This window comes from Barbatula barbatula, assembly GCF_947034865.1.
Source record: "Barbatula barbatula genome assembly, chromosome: 17".
Classification (NCBI taxonomy): Eukaryota; Metazoa; Chordata; class Actinopteri; order Cypriniformes; family Nemacheilidae; genus Barbatula; species Barbatula barbatula.
The window spans coordinates 9,817,906-9,844,287 of record NC_136780.1 but is presented as its reverse complement, the minus strand read 5'-3'; the positions used below and the strand labels follow the sequence as shown (position 1 = coordinate 9,844,287).

The following is a 26,382-nucleotide window of genomic DNA, read 5'->3' as shown; positions in this document are numbered from 1 at the left end:
AGCCAGTGCTACAGTGCGTGACGACAGAGAACATGTATTTTATTTGCGCTCGTACACAAAATGTATTTGAAATACATTTCAAACAACAATAAAGAAAATACAGAGTAACGCTATTTTTTCCCCTTTTCATGCAGTCTGTATTTTTAAGGTTAAAGGCTTACTATAAAAAGAAATCAGTTTAAATACCACATGAGATTTTTTTTAAATAAGTTGTTAATTCATCTTTGTGAAAAGGAACTTACACATTACATTGTAAGCCATAACATCACATTGCTATGACAACATTAATCGGCCATATTACACTGATATGAAACTTTAAACAGCTGACCTCAACAGAACCTTCATTTCTGTGCTTTACAATGTATTTGTCGATTCTTACAGTAGTTCTTTTAGTAGGCACATGTTATGAAACAAATCTCTCAAAAGATGGTAAATACATAAGTGCGTGTTGCTGCAGAAGGCCATGCAGAATTCTGTACACAGACTTGATCGGAGACATGATTGGATTTAGTGTATTTTACATTCAAGCGAACTCACTATCTTCATTTTACCGTCATTAAGCAAGTTGTCACAAATGGCAAGAACATGAAATACTGCTCTTCCCTACAAGCACACATCTTATTTTACTGCAGATATCCATTTAACATAAAAGGGATAGTTCACCCTCAAAATTTGTTTGTTCTGCTTAACACAAAGGAAGATAATTGAAAGAATGTCAGTTACCAAACAGATCTCATCCCCCATTGACCCCCGTAGTATTTATTTTCCATAAAATTGCAGTAAATGTAAAATATCTTCCTTTGTGTTTAGCAGAACAAGGAAATGTATACAGGTTTGAAACAAGGGTAAGAGAATGACGACAGAATTTTCATTTATGGGTGAACTATCACATTAAAATGTTAATGTGAATATTATACAATAGCCCTTCACTGAAACAGCTGTACTTGTAACAGTTTTTTCCAGACACTGTATTTTATGGCAGTTTGGCATCTTGTAAGTCTGTTGTCAAAAATGTAGCAGCATAAAAGGATTAAAATGGCAGATGTTTTAAAACAGTGCAGCAGCAGTTTCAGGACTCCTTTCCATGACAGATTACTGACAGGTGTTGTAGATCAAAATTTTCTTATTGATGGCACTTAGGATTGCCTTCATTTTATCTTCCAGGCCATCCAGCTGCCTGGCTTTGCCCTCCAATACTCTTTGGTTTTCTTCATAGTCTTTCTCAAGCTCTGTGAATACACAACAAAAATGTATTAGAAAAATGTTACCACAAGAGGGCGATTTGTTTTTAGTTATTTGACAGAAAATCTTCATTACAATAGAGTTGGATGTAAAGTTCTGAAACCATATTGAAAATCGGTTATTTTATCTTTCAAATCCAGAAATATAAGTTTAAGCAAGAAAACACATAAAACCGCATGTTGCTGAGAATTTAATGGTAATAAAATTAATTAATGCATGCCATAACTCCTTTTGTTGTATTAATTTACCAAAAAATGGAAGTTACACTGTATTTTATATAAAAATACATATGCATCTATGTGTCCCTCACACTCACCTGCCAGCCTCTGTAGTTTATCCTGTGCATCCTTAAGCAACTCCTTTGCTTCATCTCTCAGACGCTCGGCTTTCTGCTTGGCTTCCTGCATTGTCTTTGCTTTATTGTCCATTAGGCCCTGAACAGTACGATACTTGTCGGACAGCTCACCATCCAGAATCTAAAATACGCAAAGAAAATGTCTAAACTACTGATAAAGCAAAAAAGTGTTTGGCAAATACATGACAACACACACACCTCTTTAGCTTCATTGGCCTTGTCTCGTGCCATGGTGGCTGTCTCCTCTGCCCGTGCCGCATCCAGGCTGTTGTTGGCACGTTTGGTTTTTAAGACCTCAATCTGGTGCCCAAGATCTCCTAGCCTGTCCATAGTATTGTCAAGATCTCTCTCCTGAGCTGTGGTCTCTGATTGGATCTTAAGTAACACAATGCATATAATGGCTCTTGTATCAAAATGATCAATGTATGTCCACATAAAAAAAGGTATACCTGTGCAAGCCGGTTCTGGGTTAAGCCAATGTCATTCCGAGCTTTTTCAATGGCCTTCTCGGCAGCCGCCTGGGCTTTGGCGGCATCGTTCAGTGCTTGTTTCACACTCACTGCTGTGTCTTTCACCCCCTCTGCCTTATTCCTATGGTAGGAGAATGCAGAACGTAGAGATTTTATTATGAATCACAAAATCAATGCACAACAAGAGACAATTACCGTACGCTAAATCCTTTAAACACACACCTGGCTTTCTTGGCAACATGCAGCAGCTGTTCTGCTTTCCGGACGTCATTCTGAGTCTGCTCTAGAATGGCATCCACATTGGACAGACTCTTGACCCGGTCTTTAATCTCGTCCGCAAGGTGTCGGATCTGCTTGGGTGAGGCAGGAATAGACAGCTCCAGAACTCGATTGGCTACTGCCTCAATGCTGTCGGGATCCGCCCCCTCCACTGCGAATATATAACATGGCCAAAGTGTGACATGTGAACCAGTTTCAATCCATCATTACTAGTTGTCAGATAAGACAGAACGACCATAAAATCAGTAGGCTAACTCACTCATGAGAAATTCACGAATCTGTTTGATGAGGTCCCGCAGGTCGTTGTTTGAATGATCCACCTTGTTCTTGGCATCACTAGCTTTTTCCAGAGCTGCCTGAGCTTTGTCTTTGGCTTCCTGAGCTTTGGTTTTAGCATCTGCCACCTTGTAAAGCCCAACATAAGAATCAAACAAAAGACAATAATTGATAAACAAAATCATGTTGATTACCAGTCAAATTCTACCTGCTTATAGAGATCCTCCACTATTTCCATAGCTTTGTTTAGCTCGTTCTCTGCATGCTTGGATCTATCCAGGGCATTGCTGGCAACTGCTGCAGCTCCATTGCAATTCAGGCCTCCACAGTGGTGCTTGCCCTCATCGTCCCGGCAACCAGCACCACCACAAGGGCTGTCTGCACAGGGAGCATCACCTGGTGCTCCACATACCTAGAAAACATTAAATAAGAGCCCATGAAGCAGATTTGGAAATTGTTTAGATACTTGAGCTGAAATGGAACAGAGCTGTTTTACCTTTTCATTGATTTTTTTCATGTCCAGAAGCTGTGCTTTGGCATTTAAGTCTGTGAGTGTGCGTTTGTTTGCAGCGTTCTTGCGGTTGAAGCCGTCTCTTTTTTCCGAAATCAGACGCTCTGTTTTCTTGCGGGTGTCTGCTGATTGGCTCACTGTGCTGGGGATGTCAGCGGCGGATTTGTTGGCGCGGTTTTCTGCATCCCGAGATGTGTTGTAGGAGGTCCGAATGCTGTCATATGCACCTTAGGAAGGATATAAAACGACAATAAATGGAGTAAATGGTCAGAGTGAGCTGTTGGTTGCAATTCGCAACCTCACCACTAGATGCTACTAAATTTCAACCAGTGGACCTTTAAAATAAGCATCAGAAACAGAAGTAATGACTTACCCAAGAAGTTGGAGTTCTTAAGGATTTCAAGCTGACGGTTCAGCTGATCTGAGTTCAGGTTGAGCTCTTTCGCCTCTCTCTCCAGTGTACTTAATGCATTGCTGGCTTCATAGTTACTATCTTGCACAGCAGTCAGGTCTCCCTCCAGCTGGTTCAGTGTCTCTGTGGTCTCACCAATTTGACCTCTAAGAGGGAAAAGCAAACCCTTGCAGATCAGAGAGCACAAGCACGGTTATAGCTGTAAGGTAAGGCATAAAAAAATCATGGTCTTCGCGTGTGGTGAGTTAAAATAATGCCTACCTGAGTTCCTCTATCATGCCCATTAGAATGGTCACAGCCTCAGCTGTGGCGTTCCGGGCATTTACAATCTCTCTCGCCTGTGCTAGCTTTCCCTCCAAATCCTTAAATTTTCTCTCAAAGGCTCGAGTCAAGCCAGTTGTCTGCAGTTCCTTCGCTCGGTCCGTGAGAGCTTTAGTTCTGGTTGCCAGATCCTGAACGATGCGGTCCCAGTCCCCGAAGCACTGGTGGCAAGGCTTGCAATCTGGGAATGTGCCAGAGAAGCCACGTGCACACTGATCGCAGCGGACGCCGGAGACGCCCTGCCGGCACGCACAATGACCGCTCATGCGATCGCACTGAGATGTCTCGATGCCACGCGGATCACAGTCACACGCTGTGGACCAAACCAATTTGATTTTGTGAATTATTGTCTGAAATGGACATAGGTAGTTTATCAAGCGCTATAAAAGATCAAGATACCTCTGCACAGGACTTTTGGGTTTCCCCAGTGGTTTTCCTGGCAGTCTGTACAGGTCTTTCCTCCAAAACCTGATCTGCATTGGCACTGGCCTGTGAACTGTAAAATAAAATGAATAAATACAAATTTAATTAAGTTATCGAAAAAGCCCCATTTACATTAATAACATTACCTCATTGCAGGCAGATGTGTAAGCATTGTTGGGCTCACACCCACAAGGCTCACAGCCCCGCCCACTGGCTAGGTTCCAATAGTTTGGGGCACAGTGGTCACAGGTTTGTCCAATAACGTGAGGCAGACATTGACAATGCCCTGTGGCACGCTGGCACACACATTCATCTCGGGATTGACACTGACTGCGCTCCGTGCCCAAGAAGTTGCAGGTGCATTCTGGGTAGGCAATAGTTCATTCATATGGCAGTGATAAAGAAAGTGTTGACATACCGTTGTACTCAAAATAGTGTCGTATAATGTAGGATACAAACTGAAAAATCAGTTCAACTCACTTCGACAGTTGCGACGGGAAGCATCACCGTAGTATCCACTCTTGCACACGCCGCAGTCTGGTCCTTCAGTGTTGTAAAGGCATTTAAGACACTGGCCAGTGCGTCTGTCACATGCACCGCGGTCTGAAAGGTCGATGTTGTTACTGCAACGACAAGAATGGCACTGCCCGCCGGGTTGGGAGGGGTTACCGTAGTAACCAGGAGCACATTCTTCACAGCGGGAACCTGATCGGTGAGAAGAGCAGATGTTTAGATGCAGGAAACAGATTGGGATAAGAGAGAAGTGCTCATGTGGTATTGGTTAATATTGTCATTCTCTGCATAATTTTTTCTGTTGTAGAAAAACTCGGGATGTTAAACGGGCATATCAATTACCAACCAAGCACAATACGGGATGTCACACAGTTGTCACAAACCTCATGTTTATTCACTTAATCGAATGTAATCGTGAGGAGAGAGAGAGCAGACGGGTAAGATTACCTGTGTAACCCTGATTGCAGTTGCAGACCACCTGTTGGTTGCGGTTGTCTTGGTAACAGGTGGCGGCAAAGTGGCGTCCGCTACTGGGGCCCTCAGGACAGGGACAGGGTCGACACTGACTCCCTAAACCGAGGAGTGGGTTTCCATAGTAACCATTAGCGCACCTGTGACAGAAGAATTACATCAGCTTGGGCTGAGAATGAGTTTAAACACTCAAAAATATAACTTTTTCACTGTCTGCGAGATTATTTAAAAACATCTTGTTCCTTCAAATATGTTGTCTAATAGTTGAAATTACCTAATGAATACATTTCAGAGTTTTGTTTTCAGTTTTACTGTACTTTCATTCATATTTTGAACCAGCGTTTATTTTTTTTGTTTTGTTAATGTCACATGCTTTTTTCATCTTATATTTTACAAATTTTATAAGTTTAACTTGTTTTAATTTAGTTTTAAGTTAATAATCTTAGTGCCTCTTAAGTATAAACTTATTTCAGTTTATTGCCGAGGCAACATTTCTTATTTTAGTTTAGTTCTTAAGTTTTTTAAATAATATTTAGACAAATGTTTTATAATTTCAACTAACAGACATGTTTAATAGTTTTAGGAAACTATAATAACCTTGCAAAACTTCCTGTAAAAAAATAAAGAACAATAAACAGTAGAATGTCTGCATTTTGGCTCCCACCGTTCACACTTGTCTCCTGCTGTGTTGCCTCTGCAGTTGAGGCAGCCTCCGGTTCTCTGATGGCACTCTTCTGTTTGACCATTACACTGACACGACCTGCAGTTTGGAAAGCCCCAGTGCCCACCCTGACAACCATCACAACGCTGGCCAAAGGCACCAGGCCGACATGGACACTGTCCTGTGCGCTGGTCACAGAAACGGCTCTGAGAGCCCTCCAAACTACATTCACAAACTACAGACAGAAAAAAAAAACTACATTAGCACGCTGTTATAGATGTGCCAGAATAACAGTGCAAAAAAAATATAACTCTTACGTTTGCATCCAGAGGGTCCAAACCCATAAGCCCCTGGCGCACATTTATCACACCGCCGACCTGATACATTGGGCTTACAGCGACACTGACCTCCACGTACATCACACTCAGCGCTGAGCGAACCTTGAGAATCACACTTACACGCTGCGGGAGAAAATTAAACTTAATGAACACAAAAACAACAAGCAAAAACAAACCCCATCTTAACTGACACTCACGCAGTGCACCGTCATTGATGAGCGCTGACATGCTGGTAATGAGTTTAGCGCACGCTTCGCTCATCTGGGGACGGGACACACTCTTGGCAGTCTCGTGGCAGCGGTACCGTTCATAGTTTTGCTTCCGCGTGACAGAGGCGGGGTCACCCGCCGTAAACATCTCAAGAGAAGAGTAGCGAGGAAGAAGGGCGATCTACAGTGGGAAGGAGAACAGAACAATAAAAAGAAAGTAAAAAGCATTGTGCGGACATCTATTACAAATGTACAGATTTACTACTTACAGAGTCAACCAGAACAAAGGCATTAGAGGAGCTAAGGATGATGTTTCTGTCAGCGTAACGGATAAACTCCACACGCAGTTTGTAACTCAGTCCCTTCTCCAAACACACAGTGTGAGGAAGAACAACAAACCTGCAACAGAGCAACACTGAAGCACTGTAGGCAAAAGGAAAAATATGTCTGGTTGGCATATACTTAATGATTTGTGGATCTTTCACACACCTGGCACCTGTGGGGAGTGTTACGGTTAGCTGGTCATCTGCAGGAATGGTGTTTCCACATGGACTACTGGTGGGTATGGGGCCAGGTCTAATCACCAATACACGCACTTCCTCCCAATCCTGTGGCATCTTTAAACAACACATAAAGACATACAGAAATACACAAACTGCATTCACACACATGACATTTCTTTCTCAAAATGGAGTGATATGTACTGTTTACCTGAAGCTCATAGCGAATAAGGACATCGTACTCCATAGAATAGGGAATATTGTTTATGGCGAATTCCAGAGTACCACCTTCAGGGACTCGTGCAAACCCAGTTCCAGTCCATGAGGTTGGTCGGTTTGGCTGGTGCTCTCTCTCTTCAAAAGTGGAACCCTATTGGACAGACAAGTTTGTATTTCTTTTAATTTGACACTTTCATTTTGGGGTTAAATCATTAAATAAATGTACTATGGATGTGGAAGTACGACAAAGTAAATGGGTTAAAAACAAATAATACAAGCAAAATCTTTATATTACTGTAATGTACGTTTAGATTTTTTATTTAGATTTTTTGGTGGTACTCACTTGACCAAATTTGGACTTTTCAGCCTCATAGATGTAGTGGTCCAGCCCCATGAAGAAATACCCAGGCTCCACCTGGTTACACTGCCGACCAATCATGTGGCTTCGGCAGTGACACTGACCTGTTTCCATCGAGCACCTGGAGACAGTTGACAATAGCGATAAAATATGTGATAGGATTATAGTTTTAGGGCTGTCAAACGATTAATCGTGATTAATCGCATCCATAATACAATTTTGTGTTTACATAGTATATGTCTGTGTACTGTGCATATTGGTTTTGTATTTATAAACACATATATGTATACATATTGAGAAAATATTAACATGTATTTATTTATGTTTACCAATAAGTCAAATGATAACTTTTTAATTATTATTAATTATATAAATGTTAATGCATTTTTATTAGGGCTTTCAAACGATTCATCGCGATTAACCGCATCCAGAATAAATGTTCGTGTTTACATAATATATGTCTGTGTACGTGCATTTTCATTTTGTATTTAAAAACACATCAAGTTAAAATAAAAAAATTGTAATCGTATTAAACGTTTATATATAATTCCAATTATTGGTAAATATAAACATATACAACAAAATATTTCCTAAATATACAGTATATACTGTACTTGTATGTGTTTACTGTATGTGCTTATGAATATAAAATGAATATGCACAGAACACATATATTATGTAAACACAAACTTTTATTCTGATTTATCAAGATTAATAGTGTGACAGCCCTAGTTAGTTTAATTTAACATTTTCTCATGAAAATGCAATGAATAGGACAAAACTAACTGGTTGTCTGTCGCTCCGCCCACATCGCAGTCACATCCTCTGCAACCACTGGCATCATGACTCAGGGCCCAGTGTTCAGGCTGTGGGAGGAGCACATGAAACACAAACAAATGTAATATCTAAAGAATTTGTTATACTCTGACACACTGATGGTATCAAATGATAATACCATGGTACCGTTATACCATTCAAGATACTTTTGTTGATATGATGAAATATTTTAAAATGACATCACATAACTATAATACTAAGGTTGTTTACTGCCTGTCTAAATTCAGGATGCAGCTCTTCCCTTTCAGTCCATTTTAAGCAATGTGTAAACGTACACCAGGAGCCATAAACCTCCGAGCTAAATACAGACAACAAGTTTTACTGTAAGGCAAATTCCTCTTTAGAACAGCATCAGTGGGAGTAAATGATAAATAATGCATTTTTAGATCATCTATACCTTAACTTTACCTTTATGTTTTTTGTAAGAAGATTGAGTTTGTTGTGGATATACTTGTCAGAGCTACACTTACCAGACATTGGTTACAGCTGTGTCCAGTAACCAGGCGTTTACAGAAGCAGTCTCCACTCACAGGGTCGCACTGGGGGCCTCCGGACACCGTACCCCTCGGGTCACATTTACACGCTAAAGCAACCAGTGAGAGGAAGTGAGAATGATCAATTACCGAGTGTAAAAATACACCGCAAAAATTGTTACCACAAATAGATCTGTCTTAAAGTGCTTGGGTGTCCTAATCTTTTCTAACCTTGACTCAAAAGGTTTTAAAAACTACTCCGTCAATAGCTGACTAAAAAGTATTTTTTGTCACATTTTTAACCAAATGTCATTTTAATGCAACCTTAAGGGCTTTAAGGGAAAGTTCCCCCAAATATAAAAATTCTGTCATTATTTATTCAACTTCAAATCCTTCAAATCCAGTATATGGCTCAAAAGAAGATATTTCGATGTTTCAGTGATTTTGTGTTTACACAATGAAAATCAATGGGGGCCCATGATATATCTTTTCTTTTGTGTTCTGCACAAGAATACCATTCGGGAATGACATGAGAGTGAATAAATGATAAAAGAATTGTATTTGTGAACTTTGCCTGAGTGGTTGAACTTAAAACACTTCGGGCTACTGCCCTGTACTCACGTTGGCATCCCCTAGGGTCATTGGCACTGAGCCCATAGAAACCAGGCTTGCATTTATCACAACGTGGGCCTTCGACGTAATCTTTACAGCGGCACTGACCAGCGATCATGCCCAGAGAGGGGTCATCATTCCCGTCACAAATACCGCCATTCAGAGAACCATCAGGGTCACAGTCGCAGGCTGGCAGAGGTAACAGAAACAGTTTATGATCCAGCAATCACATGTAGGTTGATGGTCTGAGGATTATAAATCATTCAATACATACCCACGCAGACCCCAGGATCTCTGATATCTCTAGTTGGATCCTGGTAGTAGAAAGGTTTACATGTCTCACAGTTGCGGCCTACGGTGTTGTGAAGACAGTTATCACACACGCCTCCGCTGACATTACCCGTAGCCAGATATACCGCCATGTCAAAATGACATTTATTGGAGTGACCGTTACAGTTGCATTCTGGGGAAAAGTAAAAGTTTGATTGATAAATCATTTCATTGTGTGTTTATTTACTGGTATTTATATACGTATGTTCTGCATATATTTTTAGAAATGGATACCAACTCTTGCAGGCGTTAGTGTTGCGTCCCTCAGCCGGTCTCCAGGGCAGGTCATTATAAAAATCATCACATTTCTCGCAGTTCAGCCCTTTTGTGTTGTGATTGCAAACACACCTCCCGTGAACCTGAGATGTAAGAACCAAAGTCGCTGAGCTGACAATTAAATTTTTGTCATGATTCCGCCATCATGTCATGTTTATTCTTAGTCTTGCAGCGGAGTCATGGCATAGCCTTAGGTTTTGTGTGAGAAAGACATGGCTTTGTTTTGATTCTGACTTGCCATGTGCTTTCTCTTGTCTCGTGAGTGTTTCCCGCCCTTTTGTCTCGTTAACCTTCCCTGAGTGTTTCAGTACCCACACCTGCCTATCGTTATCTCCTTTGTTAGTCTCCCTATAAGATGCCCTCTTGTCTATTGTCTTGTGCTCGTTCGTTATACTTGTATCCTGCCCATGTATCCTGCCCATGTATCCTGCCCATGTATCCTGCCCATGTATCCTGCCCATGTATCCTGCCCATGTATCCTGCCCATGTATCCTGCCCATGTATCCTGCCCATGTATCCTGCCCATGTATCCTGCCCTGTTCCCAGTCATGTTCTTGGTCTAGTGTATGTTTGGTTTCAAAGTTCCTTGTTTAGTCCTAGTTGTTTATGGTTGCCCCCCTTGTGGGAGGAGTTTGTTTTCAGTTTTTTGTATCCAGTTTAGTTAGTGTTTTCCCATTGTGGATGTTTGGTTTGTTCTTGTTATTTATAATTAAAGTATCTGTTAACCCCTTCATCATCCCTGTGTCTGCCTGCACTTGGGTTCTCCCCTCACAAATCACGACAATTTTTACATTTGTCTCTTACATTTGTTTGATGGTTTCAGTATACACATCATACTCACCATGCCCTCTATGTCACCCCTAATCCCTTCAATTGGAGCACATTCAGAGGCGTGGCCATAGCAGAAACAGTTGCCTCTGACAACCAGCTCATAAACGGCATAGTAGTATTTCTCTTTGATCTCAGGCCGTGAGTCTAATAAGTTATCACCCAGAGTGTGCAGCTTGGTGAAGTTCACACGGAGGTTAGTGATCCTCAGCTGATCTGTGGCACAGAGAGACATTGGGGTAAGTTGAATAACAGTACCCATAATGCAAGTAACACACAAAAAATATCATGATATTTGTGTTATATTGGTAAAGTGTGCACCCTAAATCATTCCACCCAACTCTGAGAACTTCCTTCAACTTTTGTAAAACGTCTGAAATCCCTGTTAATCAATGACCCCTGACCCGTCAGCCGTAGTCACAGTCCTCAGTGGGAGGTTTGCGGTAAGTCAAGCGAGGAAATCTTTAGCAGAAGCATACCGGATGGTCTGTAGTTACGCTTCACGGACACTCAATAACTGTGGACTTGTTTGATTTATAAGGCAAAGTAAGAGAGCTGAGAGAGGAAAATCATGAAGTTTTTAAGTTATGTGTGTGGGTGACTGAAGGGTTATACATCCCAACTGTGCACAAGCTATGTCTTCCAGTAACACTGTGCATGTCTAGTATCATTATAGTTCATGTCGTGTCTTGGTTGGGATGTTAGGGTTCACTTACTCTGAATGCTGGGACTGTATGGGTCATCAATTCGGATAGCAGGTTCTAGGACACGATAAATCACCTAAGAAAAGAAATATGGAAGGTGTCTACTTTAAATGAAATAAGTACTTTGGACATTTACGCATTTGGCAGTGATCACAGTGTATATATGTTATTATACATGTTATCACACCTTGGTGTGAAGTCCACTTATCGTAATATTGTATATTTATTGCAATATTTAAAATGACAAATGATGACTTGGACTTGATGACTTGGACTCGATGACTTAAGCATCCTCTTTTACTGATCCTCTAATCATGCTGAGAGGTTATAGTATGAAATAGGTTAAATCAAATGACCTAAAAATCCATTTTATAAAATAAAATAATTGCACCAGACGGATTTATTCTTTTTTCTAACATTCTCTATGTTAGGCCCGGAAGTCCTATCGTTTCATACAGTTATGTGACCACGCTAATATTGAGAGAATTTTTCTATTGCGATAACACGATATCGATAATATTGTTACATCCCTACTGTCTAGTAATAGCAACTTATTAATAAACAACCTCTTCTTCACACTGTCCTCACCTCTCCTTCCGACGACGGCTCAATGTCGGAATATCGTGATTCACATATGACATCATCAATTTTGCGAAGAGGACCTTTGATTCCCGGAAAGATGGAGTCACAGTCATGAGCAAAGTAACGGTACACCTGCCACGTACGTCCAAAATCTGATGATCGCTCAATCGACATAGCGGCTGGGCGGAACGTCTGTGTACAAAAACAACGAGTGAAACTGGAGCTGTGTAGTGTTCACCTTTCACTTGACTTCATGTCCTTTATGCATACGGTGTGTACAGCATGATATATGTTCTGTTTATGTACAGTATATAATTCATCCATGTATTTTTATATAAAATAGACATTGTCGAATGCGTTGATCTAAATGGTTTAAATTAGAAATAATCAAAATCACAATCCTCAATAAAATCAATGTAACCCTTCATGATATTGGCACTGTAATAGTCTGATATTTTGTGTGTTTATTAATAAACATTTCTGTGCTAGAATTAACCAAAAAGGCTTTTTTCATCTGTAGACCCTTGACAGAATGTTAAAAAGTCACCCTAAAAACTAAAAAGTGCAAAGCATCAGCCCTGAAGTGAATTATGCTGACAAAAATATTTTAAACTGCTCATAGTCTTCTCGTGAAGCGAGCTTGTGAAGATTCTCACCTTAAAAGTCATGATGATATGAGTAAAGTGAAACTCTGCCTCCAGGTCCAGCTGCAGGTAAACATCAGGTTTTCCTAAACACAGAAAAGAGTTCATGTTATGCAATAATTGTTCTAGTGGGACAGAAGTGTGGCTGCTGGATTTAACAAACAGCCATTAGGAAACTGCTATCATGTATGAGTGTGTAGCACCTGCTTTTCTTATGTTGAACATCTCACAAGACATTCTTTATAATAATCAGACAAAAACTCCCTTGACCACAATTCCGCACAACCCTAACACCGAGCCTGTGACAAGGGTGCACTCTTAGGAGACAAATGGTCTACTGTTCATTAAACAAAATTGTTCTGAAAAGTCACCAGTGCCATGACAACCATTACCAAAATAGTGACCATTTCCTGTGAACACCCATATTTAATTCTCTCACTTCGGTGTTCACGGAGGAGTCACACAGTGGCCCTTTTCACACTATTAAGGGAACGTATTAGTAAAATGGAAATTAGTCAGTACAGTTAGTTAAGATTAAAAAGGGTATTGTATTAGATAAAAGTAATGCATAAAATAACTCTCAATCCAAATATATTTTTGCAAAATATGCAAAAATATTCATAAACATATTCAAGAATTACTCTTAATGTTGTGCCTATAACGTTCTATAGAAAGTACTGCGCAGAGCCAGGTTTAGACTGACATTAGGGTGAGTAAATAATAAATACTTTTTTTTGTAAATTATGCCTTTAAATTAAGCTATAAAAACACCAACACCAGCAAATCTTTAGCGATATGTTTAAGTGATACTCACACAACACCTTACAATGTTATGTACACAAAGGTCACATTCTGAGCGCTTTTCCACGTGAGCGTGGTTCGACACAGCACGATTACAAACTGTTCTCGGCTCTGATTTTCGTCATGGTTGTCTAACCGTGCTGAATCGTGCTAATGAATGCCCAGAGAGCCGTTATAGCTCAGTCTCTTGTGTTACCAAGGCAGCGCGTGACGCGTTTGTGTTCACATGAAAAAAAATTCCGTTATCAGCCCTGCGGTGGAAAATGAAACCATTAACGTATCAGCTGGCATGGATCGGCATGGAGTGGACCGACTAAGCAACGAGAACGATTCGGCGCAATGGTGGAAAAGCGCCGGCGCAAAGGAACGTCAAGCTTGGCTTGAACAGGTCTATATGTTTTTCAGAGTTTTGGTGCCTCTTTAATGCCTCAGTGCGTCGCTTTGTTGGTATGCCAGCAGCAGACCCCATCTGTAATTATCTTTAATACTGCTGGGTTTGGGGAGTATTTGTCAGGGTGAGCTTTGATAAACAGCCAAGTCAACCAGCCAACATCCTCCTCCTATCTGCTCTTTTATGTACTTACTTTGTACTTCAGTTCCAAATATATGCACTAATTCTAGAATCTCAATTTTAATTCACTCAAGCTTTTACATTTAAACCTAACGTGTCCCATTTGTGCATCATTCTGTGTTCCAACTTTGACCTCTCGCTGTCTGTTATTTATAGAGCAGTCTGAACATAAAGCTTCAATTAATATTATGTGTTTTCAGTATATGCCAAGCAGCTGGGTTTAGAGGGCTCAGAGAAGTAATCCGATTTCCTGGCACACATTATATAATATTTATAAATTTGATATGTGATACAGTGCTCTGAGACCAAATGGAAATGTGTATTTCCATCAAAACATCAATGGATTTTTACTCATGCAGCTTTGGTGCTTATGTGAGTATTGCAGGTTTGAATCCAACATGCAGAACATGAATGTATCTCAAATGCTCTCACCATTCTCAGACTGCCACCAGGACTTCTTGCGATGTTCTTTGAAGGTTGTTATGACATTCTCAATACGATGACTCATGGTGTTGGAAGAAGGATCATAAGGCCGTCGGGAATCACAATGGAAACACTTCTTCTCCTCCTACAAAAGATAAAAGGTTGGACGTGGAAAGGGTCAGATCTTCTGCTTTTGATGTTTGTAATGTTTTAGGTAAGCTAACAGGATTCTACCTGTAGGTGGCTAACAATGCAGTAGGGTTCTCTCCTCCGCAGGCCACAGGTGGACGACGCCTTCAGGTTCTTCTCCCGACCCACTAAGAGATCACCGGTTGCTGGATAACAGCTTCCATAAGTACAGCCGTGAGCATGGTCAGGCTCCTGTGCGTTGGACGTCACCAGGACTTTTAAGTAAAGAGAATATCAGCGAAAGTATGATTTATTATTTTACCGTGAATGTTGAAGAATAGGACAGAACCTTTTGTCTCTACTGAAAGAAGAAACATTTTAACGTTTTGCCAGCTCGGTCAACTAGAGCTACAGCAATTTTCCATTAACATTCAGTAAAAGCCAAGTTTCCGCACATATTTCTTCTCTTAAGCTGTGGCTCTGTGAGGAGTACTGCTGCTTCAGTATGATGGACATGTTTTGGGTTTTTGGGCTTTTACTGCCTTACGAGCCGCAAAAGTGAGGTCAAATACAGTAAAGCTTATCTTTATTAACAGAACAGATATGATATGATAAGAGACAGTGTCAGAAATAGTTTGTAATGAAAGAAAATAATTGCCCATTGGAATTTTTCATAACGAGAACACATTTCATGAAATAACACATACCATGTTGTCTATTTATTGAAAATTCTTCATCTGGTTTAACAAATTGAAAGTGTTTACTAAATATAAGTGTTTAAATCCAATTGTAATAAAATAAAGAATACAAATATCATATTTCATAACATATCTAAAACAAAAATAACACTTAAAGGTCCAGTGTATAAAATGTAGCGGCATCTGGTGGTGAGGTCATGAATTGCAACCAATGGCTCACTCCACCACGGTTGCTGACACAGGATTAGTATTTCTTTGCCGAAGGAAATGACATATTAACACACTCTGTGAAGTAGTTTTTCTACTCTAGAAACAACATGGTGAATTCCAGGCACGGGAACTTCTGGTGTATGTAGATAGAAATAGCTCATTCAAAAAAATCTACAAGACATGTTTATTGGAGTTAAGACAGCAACACACAAGGTTAACAGAAGTCTAATTTTCAAACTGCCGGAATCAGAAATTAAATCAATGTAAATAGAGCTGCAACTAACGATTATTTTAATAATCGATTAATCTGTCGATTATTTGTTCGATTAATCGATGAATCGGATACAAATTTTTAAAAGCATTCATTTTCAACCCTTTATTGAAAAATAGAACTGACATTGCAAAACATATTTCAAAAGCTTTATTATTACTTATTATATTATTATTACAGCTTGCTGTGGTTTACATGATGCATTTCCCATCAAGAAGCCTCTCATGGTTTGCTGTTTTTTTCTGGAATTTTTTCGGGTCTCTCTGATGGTCTTTCCTCTACCTCCGCTCTGCTTTTTTTATTTATTTTTTCTCCGCTATGCTGCGCGGCGCGATCAACTTTTTTTAGTCCTGTGACACACTAGATGCGTGGCGTGAGCGTCTCAGAAGCCTGGCGTGACCGTTTTTAAATCGGCTCCCATGTTAACAGGTTAGAGCTTGCACACTGCCTGCGTGAGACGAGCCGCACGGAAAACGCGCGCATGCTAGGAATTGAATCGACGCCTATTTTTCACGAGACACGCAAGCGTGTTGGAAGCGTTTCCAGGCAAAATAGAATAGGAAAAGATGTTTATATGTAATTTTGTACACGAATACATATTAATGAATGCCATTTTGATGTTTGAAAGCTAATCATCATTTATTTGATCGTATTTTCAAATTGAATTTCATTAAACCAACATCTACACGTTACGGGGTTTACATGTCCACTGTAGAAAACATCAGGACTTAAATCATGTTTATAATGCATTTTTGGAGAAACAACAAGTGAATATTGAAATAAATTATACATTAATATTCCTATTAAGTATGAGATATTATTACTAAAATGTTGCAAATGAATACTCCAATTAACTACTTTTTTCCATAAAATCTTCCTCCAAGAAAATGCTTAGGCTATATCCAATGAAAAGATACATTGCATTGAATGGGAATATTAATTTATGTCCATCTTAAACACATATTGCATAAAGTAAACTCGTGCATCAATTGATTACGTTACATCTTTAATAACATATCTGAGAATCATCTTAATACGAATTGTGGTTCGTATTAAACCCCAAAATGTATTGGTGACTGAATTATTTTTGTTTTTTATGCTCTTAACAATGTGATTAAAAATGGAAAAAAATATGACACACATAACAACGTAGTCTAGTGTGTCATTCTGAGTGACGGTCCAACATCAGGTAATAAAGCTACAAAACATTTGGAAATGTTATTTAAATAAACAGACAGCCTACTTACTCATTTTTCGGATTTTGGAAGGTGTAGGTAATGTGAAAAAAGTTTAAACTTGTCGTGAATACAAGACCCTTGTCTGTCGGCGGCCTCCCTCTATGTCACCTATAGCAGCAGCAGCGCGCCAGCGCCGCGTCAGGCACGGTGCTGGTGTGCAAAGATACAGAAAACACGACGCAGCCGCCACAGAGCTGACACGCAACAGAAACGCCACGCTCACGCCACTCAAACATGCGGCGCGCGTTATAGTCGCGCGATACAACGAATCGATAATGAAATTCGTTGCCAACATTTTTAATAATCGATTTTTATCGATTTTATCGATTCGTTGTTGCAGCCCTAAATGTAAACCTAATGTACAAACAGCATTAGGAAGTGTGGTCACATGAACCAACTTGAGAGGCCTGGGAACCGCTTGTGTAGAGAGTTTACAGACACTATCGTCATAGACCTGATTCTCTAACACCAGACAGCTGTGTGTCTGGAACTGTTCCATCTCTCACCACTTTGCCACCACACATCCACATACAGCCACACACCCTCCGGCTAACACAGACCTAGTACCAAACTCCTAGATAAGGCATCGTGGCAAACTGCAGGAGGGTTGCAATGTCTCTGAGAAAAATACATCTTTCTAAACATGAAGGGATAGCATCTCTGTTCTGTTACAGGATGAATATCTCCTCAGAGACAGTACCAGATACACCAAATACAGTTATTGAGCAATAACAAATCTGGCCCTGACAAATTTGGTATTATATTTAATCTTTCTGGCAAAGGGGTGACCCGAGATATGGTGAGAAAGAACCTACAGGCTGAATTATGGGAAGCAAATGTTTAAATGTGTGAGGGGGCAGATAAGTGTGTGTTTTAGCTTCCTCTGTTAAATACACATGGACTGAAACGACGCAGCAGGTGGCTGAAGGGATATAACGTTATGGATGCCAGAAAACAATTTGTCAATAAATCTTTTTATCCCCGTTTTTCCCTTGGTGAACCACAAGAGAAGATATTTTGAGAAATGTCTCAGTGACTTTGTTTCCATACAATGGAAGTCAATGGAGGCCAATGTTTGGTTCCCAACATTCTTCATTCGTTTATGAGAAGAATGGTGTAAACAGACAGCAGTCAAACTTAAGATGGCGGTCGGCAAGGTATTGCATGGGTTAAAACAAGTTTATAAAAGCTACCCGCACTTTATTTTCTAGCACAGAGAGTATGCGGGATACACAGTTGTCATGTAGCTGCCATTTGACCTTGTTTAATAGGCTCTTATTGAGATATCCAGCTTTTGAACTGGGCCTGGAGGTTTGGTTAAGAAAAGCTGCCCTTCAGCCTGCCACTGTCAGCTCCTGCCTTACATGGACAACCTCTCAGGAATGTGGGTGGACAGCTGGCAGGGCAAGAATACCTCCGAGTTAACAAAGACCTGCTGTTGCCTTACTGTACTGACTGAGGTCTCACAAGTTTAGTTTGTTCTTTAAGAAAACATCTAGTGTACAATACACCTGTGTTATAAAACAGATGATTCATAGATTTAGTGAACAGTATATTTTCAGCCAAGTGTAACTAGAACAAACCGATGAAAAATAAAAAAAGATCCCTTGTGCATAGAAAATATATTATCCTATATTAGCTGTCAATATATGCCAATTAAATCAATTCATATATATCCGAATGTTTAGAATAACACATTATTAAAATATAACAATATAACAATGTACTAAAGGAATTGCTGCTTTATTGACAAACATAAGCACTTGATTTCCAATATATGAAAATGTATTACTTAATATATTTTATTATATTTTCCAGTATATATACATATATATGTATAGGAACTCCGGATAAGGTACACTGACTTCACTAAGAATAGACACCATGTTTACAGTGAAGCCTGTAGTGGGGCAGAGCGTGTTATCTATATCTCTGAATACACAGCCACATTGACTGTAGATGGGGTATTTCCCATCATGCTATGTGGTGTCCTGTTTGTCCTGCCTGAGTTAATCTCCCATCATGACCCACAGGATAAGACAAAAAGAAAGTATCTCTCTCTACCCCTCTCTTTCTCTCTATCTCTCTCTCTCTTTAAATAATTTTTCAATAAATGTAATATTGCCTCCCTGCCTCTCTCATCTGCAGTCTTTCGTTTGTGCTGGTTTGGCGCAGAGTATGAGGTAGAGATTATCACAGCTGGGACTATCTGCTTTGTTCAAAGCTGACGCCAGCTCCACTTTTTATATTTCTGCATCTCGGCTTTCAGAGGTTGATTGTTCTCCACAGGGGAAGGCAGAGAATCACCTCCTTGTGACTGTTTCTATCCCCAGAGTGTAATTCTAATCTTGGGGAGTGTTCATTGGACGGGTGGAGAAAAAGTGACACTAACTCGACACATTCTTCAGAGTGACAGAAAGCAGCCGGTCACGTCTTAAATAGCCCATTTACAGTAGGAGGACAGAATAACACAAATACTGACAAATACTCAAATCAATTCTTTCACTTTAAATTTATATTTCCTGTTTGGCTCAATGCAGAGACTCATTTCCTTCATTCGTCTTCCTGGTGTCGGAATGCAGAATATTTTATCCAGAGGTAAAAATCCTCTAGGGGAAGGGAGGGGATCTGTGCTGGGATGAATATAAGCCAGAACTCCTAAAAGTGTGCCATCAGTAACGACCCTGTGACCCTTTCTGTGATACAGCTTCTAATATTCAGTCCCAAGTCCCCAGTGTCACCCCAGCATGAGTGATTTTCGTATCTGCTATACAGTTGTCCAACCCCAAAATATTTGGACACTCAACCCACAAGTAAAAATGTCATTACATTAGCAAAAACATTATCAAACCAAATGTCATCTCAGAACGTGAGTAAAAACATATTTTTTCATTTCCTGTAAAGTAGCAGTTTTGAGATCCGACAGGGACTATCTTAAATCTTAAAACCCGGACAGGGGTTTTTAAATCAGGACTAGGCCCAAATAAAATTAGGAAATTCAAGCAGTTTTTACAAACATGCCTTACAAAAGAAAATGACTTGAGACAACACAATGGCACTGATGTATTTTAAGATGTCAGTGCAAGTTTTTTTCAGTTTAGACAGCTCTTACATTTCATTTAGTCTAGGACTAGTTTTAATCTCTGTACTGGAAACCGACCCAAGAGGTTTTAGAGGTTTCCGACAGCACCTGTATTGTTTATGTTTTATGGTTATAAGAATAACTTAACTTGTGTGGGTTCATCTGAGTTGAATTTAATCTAACACAATTGTAAAGAAAACATGTTCTGATTGCAGTAAAAAAAATAAGTTTAAATTAGACTAATTGTTGCGTTCAGTCAACTTTTGTCTCAGTTAAGACAATTTAACATTTTAACCTTACTTTAATAGCGTTCATTTCACTTGTTTTATAAAGTCCATTAAACTTTATTCTTAAAATTCATGACAGTTTATTTTAAAACTTAACACTTCAAGTTTATTGAAATTAAACTTTTAAGGCAGCACAAACACTTTTTTTGTCCAAATTGTTTTTATCACTAAGTTTGAAAATGTGTTTAACATATTTTTATCATATATTGTGATTGTACAATCATACACTATTTCATCCTCCTTCCTTTTAATAAAATGTAAACGTGTCCTAGGTGACAGTAAAACTGAAACTACTAACTTTCACACAGTTCTGACTACTGTCACAGTCTTGGCAAAAGCATCCCTATGATAATGATACAGCATTCAGAACCCTTGAGGGCAAATGTGAAATATAGAGAATAGATGAGGATGCTAAGTACTTCTGCTACTTATTTGCTGCCTTTCTCACCATGTTTATTTTGGCAGTTTGGATGTTTGTCTGACAAGAGGTATTTGTTGCTATTTGCAGCCCACAGCCCAGTCTCTCAGTCTGCTCACTCCTCCAACCCTGCTGGTATTTCCAGCTCTCGCACATCCACATCCACCCCTCATGATGCCCTCTGCCCTAACCGTTCAGACCCGAATGACCAAAACGATCCTTTCACCGCCCTTTACTACGCTCCACACCTATATATTGTACTTTATAATACATGTTGTTCATTCAAGTCAAGTACTAAATACACGACAGATTTCAAAATGAATGTCTTTTTCATTCAGGAAAATAAAGCTAAACCATATTAAAACATACTTTTGTGAGTTTTATATCTTTTTTCTCTTGAGTTCTTTCATGCACATGGTATTAACACAAACAAGGACTTCTTAAAATGACATGAAGTAAAGAGATTCATTATCATTTGAAGTGAACTATCTATTGAAATGGCTTTTGGAGAGGTTGGAGGTACTGTGCCAGCTAATTCAAAAATGATTGTTGAAGACAGTCCTGAAATATACGCTTTCATGCCTTATAATAGGCTGCACACTTTCTTCTGACCTGCATGACATGAGTCTGTTAAAGTACTTCATTTAAGGGGTACATATGGAGGTACTGTATGTACAGCTGTAATACACATCCGCAGATAGCATGAGACATGACATATGAGGCCATAAGAGGCCAAGAGATGGAAAACATACAGAATAGAACAAAGAAACCATCATATAGTTCTGATCAAAATGCCGGTCCAAAGGTGCGTGTTGAGACCAAAGCCATGTGTGGTATTTGTTGTGTGGGGTGTCAGGTTTACAGCGAACAACTGCTTTTTAAATGACACAGAAGAACAGCCCAAACTCTGTGTGAGAGACAGGTCTGTCTTTTATTAAACGTTAAACTGAGACGCCTGTTACTATCAAACATAACACAGACAGGCCTACTGAAATAGTTTGTAAATATGATGTTATGTCTGAGGGAATTTGAGCCGTTAATAACAGAAACTCTTGTGGCTTTTACTTGACATTGTATATTTGATTCTGTAGTGTATATCGCCCGGCATTTCTCACACTTCGCAAATAGTATTTACTCTCTCATGTAAACAGACATTTACAGGTCCAGTGTGTCATTTTTTGGAAACTCTATCGACAGAAATGCAATATAATATAAATTACTATGTTGTCTTCAGAGGTGTATAAAGACGTTTCATAATGTTGCGTTTTTATTACCTTAGAATGAGCTATTTCTATACACATATACCACGGGTCCCCTTTCATGGAACTGTCCATGTTGTTTCTACAGTAGCCCTAAATGGACAATCTGCTTTACAGAGCGGGTTTCGTAGTAGAAACGAAGTAACGTGGGGACATCCTGGTTCCGTGTCAGATGCCGTAGTGCTTCATAAGGGGGGGAGGGGCGTTGTAAACCTTTGGCTGCAATTCTCAGCACTCTCACCACAACACTAGATGCCGCTAAATTTCATACATTGGACCTTTAAGCACCTCTCCACCCCCTTTCAGCATGTCCTCTATTCTCCTTTCTCAATCTGAGTTTTAATGCCCTTTTGCAATTGAGATAGGGGTTCTGGAAATAGTCTTCAACCACTGTGGATTGTTACCTGTATCCCTATCACACAGCTGCACACTGGGGGATGTGTGATCTCATCACACATCAATGGAATAAAAGAAAGTTTAAAGGCAAATAAGAAGAAAGAGATTTCTGAAGTTTTCTCTTCTCGAACTGAACCAAAGCTTTGCCTTAGGAGCAAATTATGAACAAAGACTGTTCGCTTTTCATGTTGGTTTCGCGATGCTGGGGTGAATTAACTCAACACTTTTATAAAGTAACACTAAATTAAAGCAATTTTATTATCATCCATGCTCCTTCCTGTGTATGTACATGTATGTACTTTGTGTGACCGACGCTGTTACTGTATCTGACAACCTGTTATACCACCATCAGTGTCAGTGAACCCTTTTTTACCCAAGTCACACGATACATGTACAACAGCTTCAAAGTCTTTGAAATTCAGATTAAACAGACAGGCAGTAGACAGTCTATAATGTGACTAGAATTAAATCAGAGCATCTCATCTGCTGTCTGCCTACCACACGGCTGCTCCTTTCATTAGTGCATTACCAAAAATAACACTCCCACAAGTCTCATCACCGCACTTCCTCTGACACCTTTACGTTCGCCACAGCTCCACATGTCAGCTGTATCAATCATCTCAGACAGAGAGGCTCCTGCTGAACCCTGCGGCCCATTACCTACACAAACTCACAGCGGAGGAAAGCTGGACAGTAATGCTAAATGATGCAGAAAGACACGGCACTCTGTAAATCCACAGTGGAGAAAGTGGTTTAATGAGCGAGACTAGTAAAGCAGGGCAACCAGAGAACCTATGGGTGTTTTTGGCACACATACAGTATAAGTCAACTTTAAGACTGTGTGTACAAACGGAGATTCAGAATGGAAAGTGGGTGTCACATTATAAACCTTATTAGATTGACCAAAAGATTCTGTTACATCCAGTAGTTCTTTAAAGACAGGTTAACGTCTGATTTTCACGATGATTTCATTCATCAATGAACAAAGAAAAAATTATGTAGTTATACGATTTACACTATTATAAATATGAGAGAATATGAGCTGACTCGATAAGATCAGCAAAAGTAAAAAACTGACACTCATTAAAAAAATCTTTATCACATCCTCTGCCAGTGGACCTTTTGTTTACCTTTTAGTATGCCTGTAAATGTATTTACTTAACTAGACATTAATAAAAAAACGAAATAAGTTAATTGGGTGCTGGAAGGGGAAATAACATGGTCTGCAGACCTTTAAGACTCGCTTGGGACAGGTCATCTGAACTGTACTGGGACATTGATAAGTCTATTGTATAAACAGGTGACAAATATTCACCATGGATCCTGTTCAGACAAAATAACATTCTGTGAATGATTAAACTTGGGAATACAGTACATTTAAATAAGCAACTATCCAGGAGATACAGTTCTCTGATCCTGACACAAACAAATCCTATTCAACTCCTTAGTGAGATCAAAATAAACAACGTTTATATAAATAACTGTGATAGAAATGAGGGTTATCATTTTCATGTGTAAATAATGTTTTCTTATATAAAGTTCTGTCATTAAAAAGATGGAAAAGTAAGCAGATCGCTTCTAAAAATCATAAAAACAATTACTGCACATGTAAACCATCGTGTACGAGTAATGTGACACTATTACTACATAAGGCTATTGCATGAAGATATGTCGAAAGATATTAGTTACATGTTATTATTATATGGCCAGTCTTTTATAGTACTGAAAGTAGACAAAGCACAATGTTTATCCACTTCTGTTACACTCACCACAGATGGAGAGCAAGAGAAATGCGCGCATGGTCCTTTATCCTTCTTGTGATGCCTCTAAAAACGTGAAAATAACCATTCAGATGTCATACATCTTCATAAATCATCATACGGGTCACTACTGGACAAAACATCCTTTCACATATTAATAATAATCTAAACACGCCAACAAAACTAAAACACCGCGTTTACTTACATTGCATTATATTTTTATACAAGCGATTACTCACACGTTTGTTCGGATTGTTCTCAATGGTCAGTCTGCTCTTTACTATAAAGCCATTGAGATAAGAAGCGCCACAGACTATCGCAGCTTTTCAAAAACCACAGACGGACTTTCTGAAGTCTTGTTACAGCTGTGTGAACGACCGATAGAAATAACGCGCTGGATTTCATCCTGAAGCGGACTTACGCCACAGTCCTCGGACATCGTCAGTGACGCCTTTAGAAAAACTCCACTTCAGGTTTTCCGGAGATCCTTTTAGTGCGTATAAGAACAGCAATGCGCGCTCTTCAGAACAGATTTAAACGATTCTCTTCTACTGCTCCAAAACAAATCAAACGTCAAACGATACCACATTTATTGTTTTAAATAGATTTAAGTTTAGGAAAGCGTAATGATTATTTGTGTGACAGTGTGTTGATGACGCAGTTGTTATACTTTTTACTCCTTTTTCAAGTTAGTAAAGGACTACCAAGTCAGATAAGTCAAGAGAAATGCAATGGAAATAAAAAGCTGTGACACGTGATTCAACAGATCAGTCAGAACCACCGATGCAAACACAGAGAGGATTACTGTCCATGAATAAATGCATGACAGAGCCAAGTTCAGATGCCACGGTGAAGATGTATAGGCATGAATTTGAAGTTTCAGTATGGAATTTCGTAAAATATCCTGACACTCCTGAATAAGCATTCAAATAGTAAAAACACGTTTCATTGTTGTTGTATCCCACAGTCTTTTCCAGTTATTGGAATATGTATTATTTGTATATTCTCTATCGCCTCCTAACTGTAGTTTTGATGTACTACATACTACATGGTCTTGAAAAAACTCTTAAACAACCTATTTTCGATTCCATACAGTAGATGTTTAATGCAGCCATATATTCTTTTAGTCGATATAGATAAACATTAGTCCTATACGGGCAGAGGCACAATGTGTCACCATATGCATTTGTGCAATAGCTACTGTTAGGCTACAGCAAAGGTCTGCCATCATTTGGTAAAATACGACCTAGTGCTTCATTCCAAATTTGTTTTTTGATTTGATTTTATTACCTAATGCTGAAATGTTTTAGTCCCTGTGTCCTGAAAATAAACATTTTATCACTGGCAGTAATTTGATATTGGCACACACATGTAACTGTTTACCAAAACTTTGTTTAGATTTCTTAATAAAGTATACATCGTCATTTCAGATTACAATTGGAACATTACCGTATTAGCCCAATTTCAAAAACTTGTGTTTTATATTAAAGTTTGGATATTCTAAATCACTTCAGAAAGTCATTTTGAAACTTGACATTTTTGCAGGACTCTTGTCACAAATTGTTGGCAGCCTGTTTGTAAATTCAGATTGACTGTAGTTCAGTATCTCTACTGACAGTTGTTGTAGCTCATGACTTTGATGCGGATAGATTCTTTGATTTCTGTAACATTTTTCTCCAGATCTGCAAGTTCTTCCTGTTGCTGCTGCATCCTCTCATCATTCTTCTGTAACTTCCTCTCTAGTTCTTTAAAGAGGAAAACAAAAGACCAAAGGATGAGAAAACAGCCAAGTACAGAGGTAGATACAGTATATTCAGATATATTCACAACATGTTGCATGGTGCAATGTAATGGTAAACAACAGCCCAAGTCAAGATGTTTAATTTTTAAAAAATTCCTTTATAGCTATAAATCTTGATTCTGAGTCAGATATTTTGACACCACAAACGCGCAACACCACAAACCCATTAAGAACAAGTTGTCGTGCTGCGTCGC

The 26,382-nt window shown here is 39.3% G+C and overlaps 2 protein-coding genes across 3 annotated transcripts in view; both read right to left on the bottom strand.

Moving 5' to 3' along the window:
- Window positions 1–10: 10 nt before the first annotated feature.
- On the bottom strand, window positions 11–24,757 carry lamb2 (laminin, beta 2 (laminin S)). The gene is made up of 34 exons (XM_079478598.1): window positions 24,627–24,757; window positions 24,397–24,453; window positions 14,874–15,043; window positions 14,649–14,784; window positions 12,857–12,930; window positions 12,207–12,392; window positions 11,631–11,694; window positions 10,928–11,130; window positions 10,049–10,169; window positions 9,755–9,943; window positions 9,490–9,669; window positions 8,866–8,978; window positions 8,345–8,424; window positions 7,544–7,679; window positions 7,193–7,351; window positions 6,971–7,098; window positions 6,751–6,880; window positions 6,470–6,662; window positions 6,252–6,395; window positions 5,938–6,169; window positions 5,250–5,413; window positions 4,770–4,994; window positions 4,436–4,653; window positions 4,266–4,362; window positions 3,807–4,179; window positions 3,507–3,691; window positions 3,119–3,360; window positions 2,831–3,034; window positions 2,606–2,750; window positions 2,290–2,497; window positions 2,047–2,188; window positions 1,796–1,972; window positions 1,559–1,718; window positions 11–1,229 (listed from the first exon to the last, which is right to left on the bottom strand). The coding sequence occupies exons 2-34, from the start codon at window positions 24,425–24,427 to the stop codon at window positions 1,093–1,095; spliced, it is 5,346 nt and encodes a 1,781-aa protein (XP_079334724.1). The 5' UTR covers window positions 24,428–24,453; window positions 24,627–24,757; the 3' UTR covers window positions 11–1,092.
- The window catches only part of lamb2l (laminin, beta 2-like), a 38,136-nt gene continuing 35,115 nt past the window's right edge, over window positions 23,362–26,382 (bottom strand). For both annotated transcript variants that reach the window (XM_079478596.1, XM_079478597.1), the window contains exon 35: window positions 23,362–26,132. In XM_079478596.1, coding sequence (XP_079334722.1) covers window positions 25,996–26,132 — 137 coding nt within the window. In that variant the 3' untranslated portion in view covers window positions 23,362–25,995. The remainder of the gene's footprint in view (window positions 26,133–26,382) is intronic.

Bases quoted from the DNA above. Each gene is read 5' to 3' on its own strand.
- lamb2 (XM_079478598.1), bottom strand. From the start codon at position 24,427: ATGCGCGCATTTCTCTTGCTCTCCATCTGTG. The intron at 7,352-7,543 runs GTGAGTACCACC...TCTGTCCAATAG, and splicing joins AAAAGTCCAAATTTGGTCAA to GGTTCCACTTTTGAAGAGAG. The intron at 6,663-6,750 runs GTAAGTAGTAAA...TTCCCACTGTAG, and splicing joins CCTTTGTTCTGGTTGACTCT to ATCGCCCTTCTTCCTCGCTA.